This window comes from Nicotiana tabacum, chromosome 18, assembly GCF_000715075.1.
Source record: "Nicotiana tabacum cultivar K326 chromosome 18, ASM71507v2, whole genome shotgun sequence".
Lineage (NCBI taxonomy): Eukaryota > Viridiplantae > Streptophyta > Magnoliopsida > Solanales > Solanaceae > Nicotiana > Nicotiana tabacum.
In genome coordinates this window covers 23,718,926-23,739,045 of record NC_134097.1, presented here as the reverse complement: position 1 = coordinate 23,739,045, position 20,120 = coordinate 23,718,926, and the positions used below count along the sequence as shown (strand labels likewise).

The 20,120-nt window shown below is 35.6% G+C and overlaps 1 protein-coding gene across 1 annotated transcript; it reads left to right on the top strand.

Annotated features, from left to right (window-relative positions):
• The first annotated feature begins 13,114 nt into the window (after positions 1-13,114).
• Positions 13,115-14,501, top strand: LOC107777048 (uncharacterized). The gene is made up of 2 exons (XM_016597009.2): positions 13,115-13,557; positions 13,959-14,501. Exons 1-2 carry the CDS (start codon positions 13,401-13,403, stop codon positions 14,228-14,230), a joined length of 429 nt encoding a protein of 142 aa, XP_016452495.1. The 5' UTR covers positions 13,115-13,400; the 3' UTR covers positions 14,231-14,501.
• Positions 14,502-20,120: the final 5,619 nt, after the last annotated feature.

Genomic DNA, 20,120 nt, shown 5'->3' with positions numbered 1-20,120 from the left:
CAGAAGTTCAATTCGTTGGGCCAAAGACAAAGCTTAATAATTGGAAAGCCACTCCTCTCCCCATTCGAAAGGAGTCTTGGTAGTTTATTTTGATTTTCCTTCAGTTTGTTTTGGTTATTCCAGGGTTGTAATCCAGATTTTTATCTTACAGTCTGTTCGAAGTGTGCAAACCTTGTTATCTTTCATCAACAACAACAACAACAACAACAACCCAGTATAATCCCACACGTGGGGTCTAGGGAGGGTAATATGTACGCAGACCTTACCCCTCATTCAATGAAATACAGTTTCCCTTTCATTATCATTCCTGGTAAGTTTTCTTTTGTTTTTCTTCTCTTTTCTGTACAGTCCTTTTTACGTTGGCTCTAGTGATATGGCATGCATAAGGAATCCTCAGCCCAGTCTTAAAAATCAATCTGATTTCGAAATAATAATTCAAGAAGTAGATTGTGATTACGAATCAGAATATGATGAGGATGAGGCCTTCGAAGAGATTAGTAAAGAGTTAATTCACTTTGAAGAAAAACCCAAACCTAACCTGAGTGATACAAAAGCCGTCAATCTAGGAGACACAAATAATATCCGAGAGACTAAAATAAGTGTCCACCTCGAGCCAAAGATCCGGGAAGAGTTAATTAAAGCACTCATCGAATTCAAAGATGTTTTTGCATGGTCATATGATGACACGCCGGGTCTGAGCACTGATTTAGTGGTCCACAAATTGCCCAATGATCCAATGGTTCCTCCCGTCAAGCAAAAGCTGAGAAAATTCAAAACTGATATGAGTGTGAAAATTATAGAAGAAATCACCAAACAGTTGGATGCAAAGGTCATTCGGATCACTCAATACCCTATTTGGTTAGCTAATGTCATTCCGGTGCCGAAGAAAGACGGCAAGATCAGAGTATGTATCGATTACCGCAATCTCAACAAAGCAAGTCCAAAGGATAACTTCCCATTACCCAATATCCATATTTTGATCGATAATTGTGCCAAGCATGAGATAGGATCTTTTGTGGATTGCTATGTCGGGTACCATCAGATTCTAATGGATGAAGAAGATGCAGAAAAGACGGCATTCATCACACCATGGGGAACTTATTGCTACCAGGTAATGCCATTTGGTTTGAAGAACGCCGGAGCAACTTACATGAGAGCAATGACTGTGGTGTTTCATGATATGATACATAAGGAGATTGAGGTATACGTGGATGATGTGATCATAAAGTCAAAGCATCAGGCCGACCATGTTAGGGATTTGAGGAAATTCTTCCTAGGACTTCGCAGGTACAATCTCAAGCTTAACCCTACCAAGTGCGCATTTGGTGTTCCATCCGGAAAGCTGTTGGGATTCATTGTCAGCCGGCGAGGCATTGAGTTGGAACCATCAAAGATCAAGTCCATCCAAGAATTGCCACCTCCGAGGAACAAGACTGAAGTAATGAGTCTGTTAGGGAGGTTGAACTACATCAGCAGGTTTATTGCTCAGCTCACGACAACTTGTGAGCCCATTTTTAAATTGCTGAAGAAGGATGCTGCGGTCAAATGGACTAATGAGTACCAAGATGCGTTTGATAAGATAAAAGGATACTTGTCAAACCCACCTGTGCTGGTCCCGCCAGAACTAGGAAGACCTTTGATTCTTTACTTAACAGTCTTGCAAAATTCATTTGGTTGTGTACTGGGGAAACATGACATCACCGGCAAAAAGGAACAGGCCATCTATTATCTTAGCAAGAAGTTTTCAACTTATGAGGTTAAGTACACTCATCTGGAAAGGACATGTTGTGCCCCAACTTGGGTAGCTCAGAAATTGAAACATTATTTGTCATCCTACACTACTTACCTCATTTCGCGTCTGGATTCGTTGAAATATATTTTTCAAAAGCCTATACCGACAGGGAGACTTGCAAAATGGCAAATATTGCTCACAGAATTTGACATCATCTATGTGACTCGGACTGCAATGAAATCCCAAGCATTGGCCGATCATTTAGCCGAAAACCAGGTCGACGAAGATTACAAGCCATTGAGAACTTATTTTCCCGATGAAGAAGTGATGCATATCGGTGAAATGGAGCAAATTGAAAAACTAGGCTGGAAACTTTTCTTTGATGGGGCTGCCAACATGAAAGGAGTTAGGATAGGAGCTGTGATTATTTCTGAAACCGGGCATCACTATCCTGTTACGGCTCAGCTTCGATTTTATTGCACCAACAATATGGCTGAGTATGAAGCTTGTATTTGGGGTTAAGGCTAGCTGCAGACATGGATATCCAGGAAATCTTGGTCTTGGGAGACTCGAATCTCCTGGTACATCAAATTCAAGGAGAATCGGAAACGCGAGACTTCAGCTCATACCATACCGATAATGTTTAAATGATCTTTGTCAACGGTTTCGATCAGTGGAGTTCAGGCATATTCCAAGGATCCTTAATGAGGTCGCTGATGCATTGGCTACCCTGGCATCAATGTTGCACCATCCGGACAAAGCTTATGTGGATCCACTGCATATTCAAGTCCACGATCAGCACGTTTACTGCAACATGATTGAAGAAGAACTTGATGGTGAACCATGGTTCCACGACATCAAGAAGTATATCAAAATGGGGATATATCCAGCACAAGCCACAGGAGATCAAAAGAGAATCATTAGACGGTTGGCAAATGGATTTTTCTTAAGTGGAGGAATTTTGTATAAAAGAACACCAGGCCTTGGATTATTAAGATGCATAGATGCTAGACAAGCTACGGCTGTCATGTCTGAAATACATTCAGGAGTCTGTGGACCCCACATGAGCGGATATGTGTTGGCAAAGAAAATTCTCCGAGCAGGCTACTATTGGCTTACCATGGAGTGAGATTGTATCAGTTTTGTGCGCAAATGTCATCAGTGCCAGATACACAGAGATTTGATTCATTCTCCACCATCGGAATTGCACACAATGTCGGCACCATGGCCCTTCGTCGCTTGGGGCATGGATATTATTGGACCAATTGAGCCGGCAGCATCCAACGGGCACAGGTTCATTCTGGTAGCCATTGATTATTTCACCAAGTGGGTTGAGGCCAAAACAATCAAATCGGTGACCAAGAAAGCCGTAGTCGATTTTGTTCACTCAAATATCATCTATCGATTCGGAATCCCAAAGATGATCATCATAGATAACGGTGATAATCTTAACAGTAACTTAATGGAAGAGGTATGTCAACAGTTTAAGATTATACATCGCAATTCTACCCCATATCGGCCCAAGGAGAATGGAGCAGTCGAGGCAGCCAACAAAAATATAAAGAAGATACTTCGGAAAATGGTAGAAGGTTCAAGACAATGACACGAAAAATTACCATTTGCGTTGTTGGGATATCGCATGACTGTTCGCACTTCGGTAGGAGCAGCTCCTTATTTGTTGGTATATGGCACTGAAGCGGTAATTCCTGCAGAAGTTGAAATCCCTTCCATTCGGATTGTCGCTGAAGCTAAGATTGATGATGATGAATGGGTCAAAACCCGTTTGGAGCAGTTGAACTTGATTGATGAAAAACGATTGGCAGCAGTATGTCATGGCCAGTTATATCAAATAAGAATAGCAAGAGCATACAACAAAATGGTGCGTCCCCGAAAGTTTGAAGTGGGTCAGCAAGTGCTGAAACGTATTCTTCCACATCAGGTTGAAGCAAAAGGCAAGTTTGCCCCGAATTGGCAAGGGCCGTTCATTGTGACCAGAGTATTGTCCAATGTCGCCTTATGTTTAACAGATATTGAAGGAAAATGCATAGACATGGCTATCAATTCTGATGCAGTAAAGAGATATTATGCATGATTTTTCTTTGGTATAATTATTGATTGTTTGTATTTGGAATCGTTTCGAAGATTGGAATGACGAAGGCAATTTATTCTGCTATCTAAACACTGTACCCTTTGTTCCCCCTTTTGAGCCACATTTGTTTCTTTCATACCCCTCTTTTGGAATCAATAACAAAAAGAAAAGGAAAAGAAAAAAAAAGAAAAAATATATAACAACAAGGAAATTCAAGTGGGAACTATGTTTGACCTGATTCCTCAAAGAGGATACGTAGGCGCCTCACGGCTCGGTCATAGGGTGAATAATGTGCATAATGTGCATAGTATAACATAGTAAAATAAAATATCAAAATACCCCCAAGCAAGAAGTTGGGGCAGGAATTGTACTGGTAATAAGAAATATGATTCCAAGAGTTGTAATTTTAAACCCATATCAAATTGTGTTGAGCCTTTGATACCCTTTCTTTCCAACCACATCCAAAAGACTTTTCGATCAATCTTAGAGAGATGCCGAGTCGAGCAAATAGAGGTGATTCATATCAGAATAACACTCTGGTCCAAACAGGAAAAAGCAATGAAAATGAGAGAGTCTTATCGGTGAAAACCTTCGCGGGCACCATAAGGCGACAAGGAATTAAGGAACAAACAAATGAGAGAGGTTTGTCGGTGAAAACCCTTCAGGGCACTGCAAGTCGAACAAGGTCCATAATTTGGTGGAAAGTAAAATTGGGTTGTGGAAATCTTGGAAAACAAAGTTAAAACAATTGGAAAAGGGATTGGTTAAATAGACTGGGCTGGTTAATCCAAAATGCATACCATGATCATTGGTATCAGTGACTCCACTCAGATAAGTTCCTTGTTCTTATCTCCAACAATCATCCAAATTTGGATTTTCTTCTTTATTCTTAATTCTCAAAATCGTCGCATTTCATTGTTGTTAATTTTTACTCCTCTAAAGCTATTCCAAGGTTAGCCTGGTTCCAACAAATAAGAAGGAATGTCAAGGTATACTACCAAGATTCAAAATTGCACAACGCAAAATACGGCCAGGATATGCGGGAGGTAATATGATGAAAAAATAAGACATGGGTGTGAGCAAAAGTTAAATCAGTGAAGTGGCTCAATAATGTCATGAGAGACATATGGTTACGATTGGAAGGGTCAGAAGTAAAAACAAAAGTTGGGGATCCTGCGGTTAAGGATCAATGATGAGGTCAAAACAGTCCTTTCGACCGATTCAAGGAAGTCTGATGAAGCAAAGCAAGGCAAAGAGAAAACCCTCCCCAGCAAAAAGGCCACAACTAACCACCACGTTTAAACTGACAAGATTTTCTTTGATTTGAAAACAAGGGGGCAAAGACGACATTTGTTTCAGGAAGCACCCGGTGAGGGAAGTACGTACCATGCAGGTTTGATCGTATAAATTTTCAGGACCCTCCTCGAAAATGGGACATAGGTTAAACCTTAAAACAATCATAAGTAAATAAATGTAGGACAAATAAGCACCAAAGGGAATGTAGGTTGACGTAAAAGTTTGCGTAAAAGTTTTCAGGACCCTCCTGGATAATGGGACATAGTTTAAAATGGGTCTAGATAACAAAATTTAGTAGAAGTCATGCCTTTAAAAGACATAGCTTGTATTTAAAATTGTCGTTTAGTTAAAGAGTTGTCAGGACCTCCTAGATAATGGGATGCAACTTTCAAATTTTAGTAATATTTGGTAATATGATTTAGTAGTTGTCCCCAACTACCAAACTGGGGCAGAAATTTTTCTTTGCTTTTTGTCTATTTTGTAGCAATCAGGCGTCCACCTGGAGAACAAGGAAGAACAGTGGAAATATCAGCAATCAGGCATCCACCTGGAGAACAAGGAAGAACAGTTGAAGTATCAGCAATCAGGCGTCCACCTGGAGAACAAGGAAGAACAATTGAAGTATCAGCAATCAGGCATCCACCTGGAGAACAAGGAAGAACAGTTGAAGTATCAGCAATCAGGCATCCACCTGGAGAACAAGGAAGAACAGTTGAAGTATCAGCAATCAGGCGTCCACCTGGAGAACAAGGAAGAACAATTGAAGTATCAGCAATCAGGCGTCCACCTGGAGAACAAGGAAGAACAGTTGAAGTATCAGCAATCATGCATCCACCTGGAGAACAAGGAAGAACAATTGAAGTATCAGCAATCAGGCGTCCACCTGGAGAACAAGGAAGAACAGTTGAAGTATCAGCAATCAGGCGTCCACCTGGAGAACAAGGAAGAACAGTTGAAGTATCAGCAATCAGGCGTCCACCTGGAGAACAAGGAAGAACAGTTGAAGTATCAGCAATCAGGCGTCCACCTGGAGAACAAGGACGAACAGTTGAAGTATCAGCAATCAGGAGCTCACCTGGAGAACAAGGGAATACAATTAAAATTTTAAGTAATTAGGAGCCCGCCTGAAGAGAGGAATGGCGAATTATTTTTCAAAAATGTTGTCGAGGTCAGGAGCCCCCCTGAAGAATGGAATGGCGATTAATTTTCGAAGTTGTTGAAATCTCGCCCGCCCGAAGAGAGGAATGGCAATTTATTTTCAAAAGATGTTGTCGAGGTCAGGAGCCCCCCTGAAGAACAGAATGACGATTTATTTTTGACATTGCTGGTTGAAGTGAGGAGCCCGCCCATATAATAGAGGAATACACTTAGAGTCAATAAAGCAGAGGAATCCAACCGAATCCCCAGCAGGAAACAACAAGAATCCCAAACAGAGGAAGGAAGTACAAGACTCGATGAAAAACAATGCGAAAAGAAATAAGCAGTTCGAGATCGGTGGTCAAAGGAGAATACAAGACAAATCGGAAGCAAAAAGATACCAAAGGAGTCACCAAGACATCAAAGCAACAAGAGACACAAGAGCATGACCTAGATAAGATTTTGTAATTCATATGCCATGGTCTAGTCTAGCTTTTTGTTTTTCTTTAAGCAGGGTGTAATAAGGAGGTCAGCAAACAGTAAAAGCAGCATGCAACAGCAGTAACATTGCAGTCCCATGGTAGTCCCAGCTACCAAAACTTCCCGAACTACATTGGCCTGATTCCTTTATAGCCAAGGATATGTAGGAAACCTTTGAAGCAGAGGTTCGGTCAAATCGTTCAAAAAATGCTTCCCACAGAGTATTCAAACAGGCAAAAATCACTCGTATCCGCTCACTTTATCTTTGCACGAAAACTCTTCGTGTTTCCGGACAAAGAGGGGCAGCTGTGAGCACGTGATTTTTGCCTCATACGAATTACTCCAAAATAATCCCCAAAATTAGGTCTTTTCTTTAATTATGTGTTATTTTTAGGAAATATTGTGCGATTTTCCTGTTGTTTGCATAGATCTGTGTGCATGTTTAATTTTATTAATGCATTAAAAATACAAAAAATATAGCATTTGCATTTAGAATTGGATTTTTATATTTTTGGAATTAATTAATAATTAGTTGTTTTACAAAAATAAAAATTCACAAAAAATAACATATTATTTGTATTTTGGTCAAATTGTGTGATTTTCTTTTAATTTAGTGTTTAAATATTTTGTGATAGGTATTATTTAAAGTTAATTACTATTTTTAAGCTAATTTAGGTCCTTTGTTTTTAATTAGGATTTTTATTTCAAATTTTGAAAAAAGGAAGAAAAGAAAAGGAAAAAGAATTCTTGGAGCAATCTAATCTAATCCTCAAGCCCAAATCAAACACACCTAATACCCAAACAAAATCGGCCCAAACCCATGCCACACCGGTCCAAACCTTCAGGTCTCACAGGATGATGAAACGACGTAGTATAGGAGCCAAACTACGTCGTTTTGTGGACAATCAATCTTAGCCATTCAATCCACATCGATATAATGGCTCAAAACATACCCCTATATCCATTGATTTAACCCGACCCATTTGCCAACCCGGTCTCACCCGTTATTGCACCCAAACGACACCGTTTCCTTCAACAGAATTAATCCGAGTCGTTGATCTCATCAGATCAAACGGCCAGGTTTTAATCTCACCCCTGGTATATATTCCTAAACCTTACCCTGCCCCCCATAGCCAAACCCACCTCATCGTCCCCAAACTCAGAACCGGACACCCCCTCCCAAACCCTAGCCGCCCTGAAACCCCTTGCTTGAAAGCCGGCGGCAACAACGCCGGTGACCACCAAAATAACACCCTATACCCCCCTAACCACCCTCTCCACAAATCCCTTAACTGTATTGCTCTAATCAGACTCCACCTTCTCGAATCTTCAATTGAAGATTCGAGCAAGCTTGAAACTCACCCCAACCAGTCCCAAACTTGAGTCAATTTGTATAAAAAGGGGTGTTAGAAACAGAAAGAAAAGAAAGAAAAGGGAGGAGATTCTGGAAAAAAAAAAAGAAAAAAAACAGATTTGAGAGAAAGAGGAGAGGACTGAAGATTGGAAAAATTGAGAAATTGAAAAAATATAACTATTGTTTTGACTGCTTGGTTAAGATCTGAAATAGCTAGAATTTTCTTCCTTTTTCCTTCTGCTATATACTTGGAGAAGTATAAAACTGCTGGTTATTTTTTGCTGCACTACTGTCGTAACTTCTGAAGGCTACTGTTGCTGTTGGTTACTGCCGAACCCTCATTTTTCTGCTTCCTTCTTTTTTTTCCAGGTACACTTTATTCCACCCACTGTAAAACCTTCTGTGATATGAGAATCTGAAGCATGTTGGCCATTTAATATCATTAGAAGAATTTAATTCTGTCTTTATTTCAAGTTTTAGTTTGAACAGTTTGCGTTTGAATGTTGGCCAGTGATAATGCTTCTAGAGGCAGAGTTTGGTTTAAAATAGATATGGGATTCGATTTTGGTCGAATATTCTGTAATCTAAAACCAGTGTTGTGTGAATGAACATGGTCATAATGTTGAAATCTGTTTTAAAAGTCAGGACAACATGTTTGCTTAATTAAGACAGTAATGGAGTTCTGTATATAATTTTTGGTAATCATTTGCTCAATTAGATATTGAATGATCAAATATCACTAGATATGGTAGTTTCTGCATAGGAACAGCGTGATTAGTTGTGTTGTTGCGAAATTAAAATGGCTAAATTCCATTCCCTTTTGTCAATCATTGAAATTGGAGTATAATCCTGCTTTCATAATCAAACCATTATTAGGTTTGATTCGTTTGGCTTTTAAGTTTGAATGGAAATCTGAAGTATGTTGAATTACGATCCTCCAGTTCTACTGCAATGGGTTTATCGTAATTTCGAAATTTGGTTGAAATATGTTTGTTTAAGCTACTTCGATGGCTATTCTCTTTAAGGGTTTTAGATATAAACTAGTAATCATTTAAGCCAGCAATAATCGACGGATTTGGATTGTTCTCTTTGTACGTAAGAATGGAATACATACAATTTGCCTCCTCTGTATTTATTTAATCATTTATTGATATTCATAATTTTTGCTACAATATCATGTAGCGTCTATCTTTAGTTAAAAAAAAGTTGTTTGAAAAATGTAAATTTCGTTAAATTGAATCCCTTTGCTTTACTAATCGATGGGTTGCTTGGTTAACGTTTACTTTGGTTAGGTCATTTGTTATCTTAGGAAGATACAAAATTGGTTTAAGATTAAAACAAATATGATCTATTGGTTCGAGCCATTTCGTATAGGCATTGGTAAGGCAATCAAGTCATAAAGCTAGCATGTTTTTCCCATTTAGCAAAAATAGTCACTCATGAACATCCTTAGTTCGTTTTGGCTGAGTAAAACAACTCGAGGTGTCATGTTGGATAATATCCCAAAACTCATGGCCCCCATTTAATTAGTTTTAACTCTTTAGAAATTGAGATTTGCCATTTTGTTGAAATAATCTATGGCCCTCAGATTATTAATACTAACTCTTTTATAATCGTGATACGCCGCGCCAAATAAAAATGACAAATGCGTGGCTCTCATATAATCATTTCTCTCAAAAATACTTAAAATTTGAAGCGTGTCATTTAGCTAATTTTCAGGGCTCTCGCAAGGTTAATAACGCGTTAGTTGCTTTAGGCACGTTTAATATACCGTCATGGTTGTGGATACGTTCGCGTGACATGATTACATTTCTAAAGACTATTCGGAGTATGCGTTCACGCAACTTTGAGCAAATCTTCTTAATAAAAAGGGGGTTTTCGGAGGTTATTAAATTAATTTATCTCATATAGTCCGAGGTGCGCAACTCACTATTTAATCATACAAGAGTGACAAATGTTCGTAGTTTTGTTTTAAGCACGCACAACTTCGGCCAAATTCATTTTTTTTTAAAATATAAAATAAAAATATATTATTAATTTCATTTGTGTACACGTACGCGTGACATGATTCTTTACATAAAAAAATGAATATACGTACGCGTGATTCGTTTCAAGACAATTCTAAAAAAACAGTCTAACTAAAAGCGTAATCAAAGTTTAAAACTATGCAATAAGTTCAAAAATATATATATAGTAAATGAAGATAATTAGGCCAAGTATAAATTATTAAGCAACCGTGCTAGAACCACGGAATTCGGGAGTGCCTAACACCTTCTCCCGGATTAATAGAATTCCTTACTCGAATTTCTGGTTCGCGGAATGTTAAACGGAGTCATATTTTCCTCGATTCGGGATTAAAACTGGTGACTTGGGACGCCATAAAATTCTCAAGTGGCGACTCTGAAATTAATAAAGAATCCCGTTTCGGTTGTCCTTTGATTGGAAAAACTCTCTATACATATGTCCTTCTCCGGGATGTTGTGTAAAAAGGAGGTGTGACACTTGTCTTTGAAAAATCGCCCTAAGGTGTTTGGGTTTTGAAAATGTTTGAAAAATGGCTGAAAATGCGTCTAAGTTACGATTTAGCAGGTTGCAGATGTCGCAATTGCGACCTCTTTAAGGAACCTGCTATCTTCGCATTTGCGAACTCGCATTTGTGAAAGGGATGTCGCATTTGTGATGGCTGGGATATTTGGGTTATTCGCATTTGCGAAGAATTGCTCGCAATTGTGAGAAAGGCTGGCCAGGGCATACTTCGGAATTGCGAAGTGACCCTCGCAATTCCCAAGCCTGATAGGCTCACAATTGCGACACCTGACCTCGCAATTGCGAGATCAGGGCCTACAACACATACCAGCTGAAAACTGCAACTTCCTAAGTTCAATCCACTCCGTGGCCTATCCAAAACTCACACGAGCCCTCGGGGCTCCAAACCAAACATGTACGCAAGTCCAAAAACATCATGCGGACTTGCTCGTACGATCAAATCATCAAAATAACACCAATAACTATGAATTTAGCATCAAAATCAAAGAAAAATGTCATGAACTCTTAAGTTCCAATTTTAACAACCGATGGTTCGATTCACGTCATATCAAGTCCGTTTCTTACCAAATTTTATAGGCTCAACCTAAATCCCATATAAAACCTGCACTGGGCTCTAGAACCAAAATACGGGCCCGATACTATCAAATTCAAATATATTTTATTTCCAAAAACTCATATATATTCCAGAAAATAATTTTCTTTAAAAATTCATTTCTCGGGCTTGGGACCTCGGAATTCGATTCCAGGCATATGCCCAAGTCCCAAATTTTACTACGGACCCTACGAGACCGTCTGATCACGGTTCCAGGCCCGTTTACCAAGAATGTTGACCAAAGTCAACTTAAATTCATTTTAAAAGCAAAATTTATCACTTTTTACAGATTTTGACATAATAGCTTTCCGGAGACACGTCCAGATTGCGCACACAAATCGAGGTGAGATAAAAAGAAGTTTTTAAGGTCTCGGAACACAATTTATTTCCAAAACAAGTGATGACCTTTTGGGTCATCACAGACGCATTCAATGCCTTTAATGTTCTTGTTATTGTTGTCGTATCTTAATTGAGTATATAAAATTTGATTGGGAGCGTGAGTTGTGGATGGGTGAATCAAGAGGGAAACTAGTAAACCCTTGATTTAATCCCTTAAGATTTTGAGGCCCCAGAAATGTTTAAAAGTAGATTTTATAATTTTTTAAATTTAGACAATATTAAAGATTTTGTAAAAAAAAAGAAAGACAATATTAAAATTAGAGTAAAAAATAAAAATATACAAAGATTTTGTAAAAAAGGAAAGAAAGAAAGAAAGATTGTCTAATCTTTAACAATAAATATATTTTAGAACTTTGAATTAAAATACTTAAATTTTCATATTAGTAAATATAATTTTTTATAACAATATCAAGGAAAAAATATTATAAATATATGCCTAACATCTTACTTATTTAGATTATGCCTTGTTAATATAAAAATAATATTATTATGTGAAGTTAGAGGCTTTATATCATTTAAGATTATTATACTATAAATAATAAGTACACAAAAATAACAACACTAACTTGTTTTTGCATATGTGGGTATATAGATATATAAATTCTAATATAAGAAAAGTATAAGGCCTCTTATTAAAACTTGGCTTTAGGCCACTAAATATATTGAACCGCCCTTGATTACCTACATATGTACAATTAATTTTAACTTCAATTTTAAGATCATTATTTTCTTATATTTGTTAAATCAATGCATACCGTATCTTGTTTGCATAATTAAGAAATGAATTAATTCACATCATAATTAAAGGTACAATCTGCAGGAAATGAACAAATATTTCATTTAAGGCTCTTGAAGAGCACATGCTTTTCTCCTACATCTAAATGAGAATTCATCAACAATATAATAGATCTATTACGACTATCTTTTTTCGAATCACACACATAATAGGAGTTTATGTATGAGACTGTCTCTTTTTAAAGCAAAAAGAAATTAAAAAAAATAAACAAGAGAAAAGAATAATAAATTAAGAAAAAACAAGATCTTGTTTAGCAAGCAATACATCACACTGTAATTTCAAACATGGCATTGACTTATTGTGCACGATCAACAAGAAGACATTTCACCTGCTTTAATTTATATTACAGTTTTTTATGAATTTATAATATTCTTAAATATTCCGCAAAGTTCTTAGAAATATGTAGTTATATATTTCTACAAAATCTTAAATTGTTAAATCATTTGACTAATCAAGTTTAATGTCTCATGTGATAATTTGAATTATATTAATTTTTTATTATATTTAAATTATTTTTTTATTAATTTCTATTATAAATCATTATACTACATATAAGAATTAATTTTGCAGTCTTTTTATTTTTGAATTTGGAGCATCACCTGAAATAACGAGGAAGGACAAATAATGCTATACTACCCTCTGTTCTTCCCAAAAGCCTATAAATTTGGAATTCCATATGCTATTGCTTACATATTCATTCATTTTCATTCGGCTTTTTGGCCCTTGCCATAATCAAATAGTCTACAAAAAAAAAAGATTAGTCCAACAAACCAAGCAATTAAATATCAATAATTAATCCTTCTTCCTCATTACTTTATTGAGCTACATGATTAATTAATTCAAAAATTCCAAAACTTTACACTATTTATATTGACTCCATTGATATCTCTCAATTTCCAACACCAAGCCCCACCATTTCTTCTCTTCTTTCTATAGTTTCTTGGTTTTCTAATTCTTCTTCATCTTTCAACTACAACCATGTCTCCTATTTTGACTTCTCAAGGTATGGTATTAGCTACAGCCATGGCAGTTTCTGGGACAATGATCCTTTTTGCTGCTCTTAAACTTCAAAAATCTGCAGATCAATTCTCCTTCAATCCAATTCTCCATCATCCTCGATCTTGTATCTCCACAGGTATGTATTATCGTCTTTTTTAGTTACTCTGTCTGTTTCATTTTAGAGGACACTTTTTCCTTTTTATCTATTTCAGAAAGAAAAGAAAAAACATGTGCCCCCGTAATAATTCAAAAATTCTTTAATTTTAAAAATTCTTGTTTTATTCTTAATGAAATGCTCTCATGGCTATAGAAAAGGTTATGATATGTTTCAAACTATAAGTTTAAAGGGTAGTTTTAGTATGTGCCAAAAGCCTGTGTTTCTTTCTTTCTTAAATTTCATGTTCAGTCAAATATCACTATATAAAATGATAAGATTAAAATATATAAGCATTGTAAAAAAGAATTTTATACTGACTCAATGTATATGGGTTAAATTCATACGTTAACGGATTTTTTTTGTTTTTTTTATTTGTGTAGATGGGAAGAAAAAGGAGAAAAAGAAGAAGAGAGTGAAATTTGCAGAAGATGTGGTGGAGCCAAGTGGGAATAGTGAAGAATACAGAAAACTTCATTGTAATAATAATTTTAGCCATGGAAATGGACATGAAGTTGCTTCATCTTCTTCTAATTCGGATTCAAATGCATTAAAGAAGAGTGGGAAAGTGCAAGAAATGCCAGCTAATAGGGCCGCCCTCTACAATTCTATGCTCAAAGGTCGGGTCATCAACCGGGTCACTTATTCCTATTGATCGGGTCGGGTTGGGTTTTCCAATTACCCAATTCTAACCCTCTAATTTATGTACAAATTAGAAAAACATTATTTATCTTTCGATGAAGTGGGGACATGGTACATGTGCTCACGTATGAGAGTAGTTTGAATTAGGATTTTCCTTTTCTTTTTTAATATTTGTGTAATTTTGGTGTTTATTTTTGGGAATAATTGCCAAAAGGGAGATATCTTTTACATGTATTTGATTTGTATAGGAGGTAATATTTGAATACATGAAAGGATGTGAATTATGACCGGACTGAGTCAAACTAAGTGGATTGATTCATTATATATTGAGACTGCTTCAAATGGAAACGAATTTTTTTGAATTTGTCATTTCTACTTTTTTATTCGGTTCTAGAAAATTAGTTAAAATGGTTGAGTTTTTCTTAGAATCAAAAGAATGTTTACGTTAACATGAGCAACTCTTCCAACAAATGCTCGTAGGTGAAAGAGACCTATCAAAATTTTATGTCCTCTCACAGTAAGTGCATTTTGGTAGACGGTTTGCGTATACACTATCTTTCCCTATCACGATATAAAATAATATTGGGTATGTTGTGTGTGTCACAATAAGTGCATTTAATTTTCATTGTTCCTTTTCCCATATTTCATTCCCCGATCCTCTAAAATTGTAGAATCTAGAAAAAAATTGTTAGCAATACCCTTTTCTTATACGAAATATTTAATTTTATCATTTGTTATATTTTGGGCTCATTTATGCCCGCTGTCGTTACTAAGTCCTCTCGCATTTGTCTTTAATTCTAATAGTGCTCCAAACTAAAATACAATAAAGGACAATTTAAATCATATTCAAAAGTAAGGAATAAATTTGAATATTTTTTTCGAATTATTGTAACACATGAAATTTACTCAAATTATACTGGAGCTCGTTAAAATAAGGACAAATATGAAATGATCTACTAGGCAAGGATATGAATGGTTCAAACATATAACGAATCAGTAATTTAACTTTTATTCATCCCATTAATGCAAAGAGCCGACATTTTCCAGAAGTCTTTTTCGAAGACCTAATTAAGAGTAATTGATTTTATTAATTATGCGTGTTTGAATTAAATTGCCACTTTTCAGAGTTCCTAAAGGCTACGGCCCTCCACTAATTATCTTACCAAAATAATCAGCCTGCCTTTGGCTCTAATTATTACTAATATAAAATATATATATAAAAAAACATTAGAAAAAGAAGACACCAATATAATTCACATGTACAGGTTGGTATGCAAGTCTTTCTCTTCTTTAGTGACCACACACACATTCTTATTATTTATTTGTCCTTATGGTCAAGTAAAGAAATGCCAATTATTGTAATTTCCCTATTGTTTAGTCAAAGTGTGCAAACTATGCAGCAGCTTTGTCTTTCTTTTTTCTTTTTTGAGGAGAGAGAAAAAGGTCCCAGTCAAAAAAAAAATTAAATTAAATAATAAGGGGTTAGTTACGATAGGAGTTGGGATTTAGGACAAGTGTGTCCTAAATCCTGTCTTTTTCTGTATTTTTCTTCTAATTAAATTTGGTCTTGTTATTTGCATTTAATTTAATTCTAGTCTTTTGTTATATTAACGTCCAAATTATGAACATTAAAAATATTAATGCTTATTATTAAAATTTCGAGTTATGAAGCCTAGGCATAGACGACTACTCCTTCCGTTCACTTTTACTTATCCACGATGAACTTTACACACCCTTTAAGAAATAATAAATAAGCGCATAATTTACCTTGATACCCATATTAATTGATATATATTTTTAATGAATTTAAGAAAATAATTTGAAATGAGTAATTAATATTGTGGGTATAGTTGGAAAAAAAATTTATCTTCTCTTGATATAGTAAAAATGCCAAGTAAAAAATGACAATATATTTTTAAAATAGTGAACAAGTAAGAGTGAACGTATGGAGTATTAAGAAAGTCTTATTATACTACTTGAATGACGGATTTTAAATTCTATCATCGCATATAAGAAAACAACACAAAAGTGTGTGTGCATGTTATAGGCACATGCACATCTATTACTCCTTTCAGATCTACTTTAATTGATTTTTTGGTTGTTTTTACACATTATAAAGAATTTACCTTTTAGTATTAACTAACAATAAAATTGACCATATTAATCTTAATTTATTCATTAAAAATATAACAAATATTCCTAGGTTCTTTACTCCAAAGGCAGCTTTGAAAAAAAATTTAATTCCTTCTTAATATCTAAAAAAATTTAAATATTATGGACCACAAAAAAAAAGCAAACAAATAATTAATTTTAAGACAAGATCATCAAAAACAAGTTCAAAGTTCTTTTGATGCTAGAGGATAATACACTTAATTTTAAGCTTATTCCTAGTGTGTCTTCTATGAATGCTAGAGCATTATCTTTTTCCATCTTTGCTAGATCTCTACATGTATTGATATCCTAGACATCTTGGCATTGATATCAAATATGTACACTAGATGTGTTATGTTATACTATCACATTTCAGCACACAAAAATAAACTAGGCTCTACTTATATTACCCGAGATTATTTATTAGGTGTTTGTCCTGATTTTCTTATCATATTTGATTTTTCTATATCTTAAAGGAATGACAACATATTTACCATAATTAATTTTACCTTTTACTAAAAGAAAAATATAATTCTTCTATATTTGGCTTGTACTTTTTCTTAGAGGAAAATGTTTTGGATTTATATAAATTGAGGATTATCCTTTATCATTTAGCAGCATCTATAATGTAGTCACAAGCTGTTTAAGAGTCCTGTTTATGAAGAGAATTTTTTAGACAAGTGTTAGCCTGCCACTTGTGTTTGCCTCTTTGTGAGGTTGTTCTCTCAATATTTTGTACTCTCTTTTATATAGTGAATTGTTATCTCTGCTTGTGGATGTAGGTCACTTGATCGGACCATGTTAAATGTTTGTATCTCTTTTATATATTTCTCTTTTGCTATTTAGTATATCGTCGTTGAAGATATACTTCGTAAGCTTCCGTATGATACCTGATTATTTCTATCATAACATCATCTCAATCATACCCTTTAACTTGTCTTAGTTGTTCCAATGAATATGTTATTTTTCCATGTTTGGCATATTATTACTCTTTTTATCACTTCTATTGATAAAAGAAACTAGTACATCAAAGTGACCACAATTTGAAAATAGAATCGAAGGAACTCCAAAATCCCATTTGTAAAAAAAAAAAGAGAAATAAACCCTAGCCTCAAAATCAAAAGAACACTTGTCAATAAATTGTAGGATAAATCCAAGGATAGCATGGGCAACTGCCAACTGATCAACCAACTGAATCAGATGGGCAATTGGATAAAGGGGATACAAAATAAAAGATATAGACATATAGGAGTGGGCAATTACCTGCACTTTATCTATGGAAACCAGAGTCTAAAATTTAATCTTGTCAGCCTCATGTATGATTGGTTAATTTTTATTAGGTCAGGAGCTCCACTGGCCATTAGCCCATTATACATGTTCAATTTTCAATTATATTTGTTTGGAATTATTTAGGTGAATTCCTTTTTCCTGCAATATTATTGCATACTTTATGTTGTGGACATGCTTGGACGTTATAGCTTTCTTTATTTTTGGTTGGCTATTGGCAAGAAACCGTTGGATGGTAGTTGATCTTTGTCACATGAGACGAGGGAGCGTAGCAATGGAAAAATAGTTAAAAAAAATAATTATCCACCAATATTATCCATTAAAAATCGATGGATAATAAATTTTTTTAAAAATGGGTCAAATATGGATAATAGCCATATTATCCACTTATAAAATGAATAACCAATTGGTAACAAATGAGTTTAACTTTTACATTTGTAAAGTCTCAAATTGGGGTTCCTCAAGTTTGGGAGAATAGTAATTCTCCAAGTGATCATATTCAAAAAGCCATGGATAATATCGATATTTATATTATCCGTTGGTTAACCCATTTTTTATCCGTATTAAATATGAATCGAGTCGGATAATTTATCCATTTTTGAATTACCCATTTTCGACTCGTCCATATCCGATCCGACCCACCCGTTTTTCACCCCTACCTCCATGTCCCCCTTCCTTTGCGTGAGTTTATTCAGGATTACACGGACCAATGAGTTTAGTATAAGTAAGTAAATTTTTCATGTGGCGTCCAGTTTTGGCCACCCATTGAATTTGTACCTATTTTTAAAAAAAAAGTTTAATTGATACCCAAATTTTAAATAATTTCAGATATGTACACTTTTCTCTTCTTCTTTAATGTCGTTTTCTTCTTCTTTGTGCTTAGAGTTTCTTCTTCTTTCTTCTTCTTCTTCTTCTTCTTCTTCTTCTTCTTCTTCTTCTTCTTCTATTGCAAAATGAGTTTGTTAAACTTGTTGTTGTTTTGACAATTTAATAATTGAAATTTGTTCTTTATGATATTGGAAAGTTATATTTCAAATTTGAGCTCATTTGGAGTAGATTTGGGCATTGAATCACTGAAATTAAAAGAACAAGTTTATGTTTCAGAACTTAAGATTCTGTCACAACTCGGAATCCCGACTTCAGGGTCATGATAGCGCCTAACATCCACTTACCAGGCAAGCCGACGTCTAACAAATAATTAACCGATTATAACAATCGAAAACCAAATATTAACGAGGAAAACGATATAAGTCTGAAGTAGATTAAATAAAATCGAGCAACAAAAATCTAAATATCCAAGAAACTTGAGTCACAAATACACGGGCATCTAGATCGCTGCAAATAAGGTCTGAATAAAATACAACTGTTTCGACACTCAATAAAACAGTGAAGATATAAAGGAAGGGACTTTAGGGCTGCGGACACCGTGCAACTATACCTCAAATCTCTGGTGCAACTGAATCCGAGTAGGGAGCTACTGAGTGCCACAAGGACTATTACTAGAATCTTCACAAGAAGTGCAGAAATATAGTATGAGTACAACCGACCCAATGTATGTGCCGAGCCTAACCTCGATGAGGCTATGACAAGACACCTACGTAAATAAACATGTACAAGTGTATATAAAGCAACAAAAATTATAGAGAATGATAACGTACTAACTGAGAGGGGACATGCAACAACAACAACAACAACAACAACCCAGTATAATCCCACAAGTGGGGTCTGGGGAGGGTAATATGTACGCAGACCTTATCCCTACCCCGAGGGGCAGAGAGGCTGTTTCCAGGAGACCCTCGGCTCAAGACAACAACAAAAGACGATACATTAGTACTATCAATAGACTCATACTAAAATAACATAAAATACATAACATAACATAAAATAACAAAATAACAGCAATATAAGAAATATAGTAAATACGAAAAAGATGGAAGGTACCCTAATATCCAACAGATACATCCCTGTATCAGTAGTTGATCAGTAGCATCCTAAGATTAACTCCTAACTGGCTAGTCTCACTCTAGTGCGCTGTAGAAATATCCACAACTTCCCCCTATCCTACAACTTTAATGGTCGACCTCCACAATTCCCTGTCAAGGGCCATGTCCTCTGTAATCCTAAGACGCGCCATGTCCTGCCTAATCACCTCTCCCCAATACTTCTTAGGTCTCCCTTAGGACATGCAAAAAGGGAAGATATAATAAATACGGCAAGTATAAAATCATGAAATAACCAAGTAAATTCACAAAACTATAAATCAGTCAAATCAATGATATGAAAATGGCACGGCATCACCCTTCGTGCTTTTACTCTCGTCCTTACCATGTAATAATAATATAAATAAAATAAAATGGCACGACATCACCTTTCGTGCTTTTACTCTCTTCCTCACCATATATATAATGAATAAATGTATGAAATGGCACGACATCACCCTTCATGCTTTTACTCTCTTCCTCACC

What these genes read in the sequence shown, in the direction of transcription:
- LOC107777048 (XM_016597009.2), top strand. Translation starts at nt 13,401, where the DNA reads ATGTCTCCTATTTTGACTTCTCAAGGTATGGTATTAGCTACAGCCATG. An exon ending in TCGATCTTGTATCTCCACAG is followed by an intron (nt 13,558 to 13,958) that starts GTATGTATTATC and finishes TTATTTGTGTAG; the next exon opens with ATGGGAAGAAAAAGGAGAAA.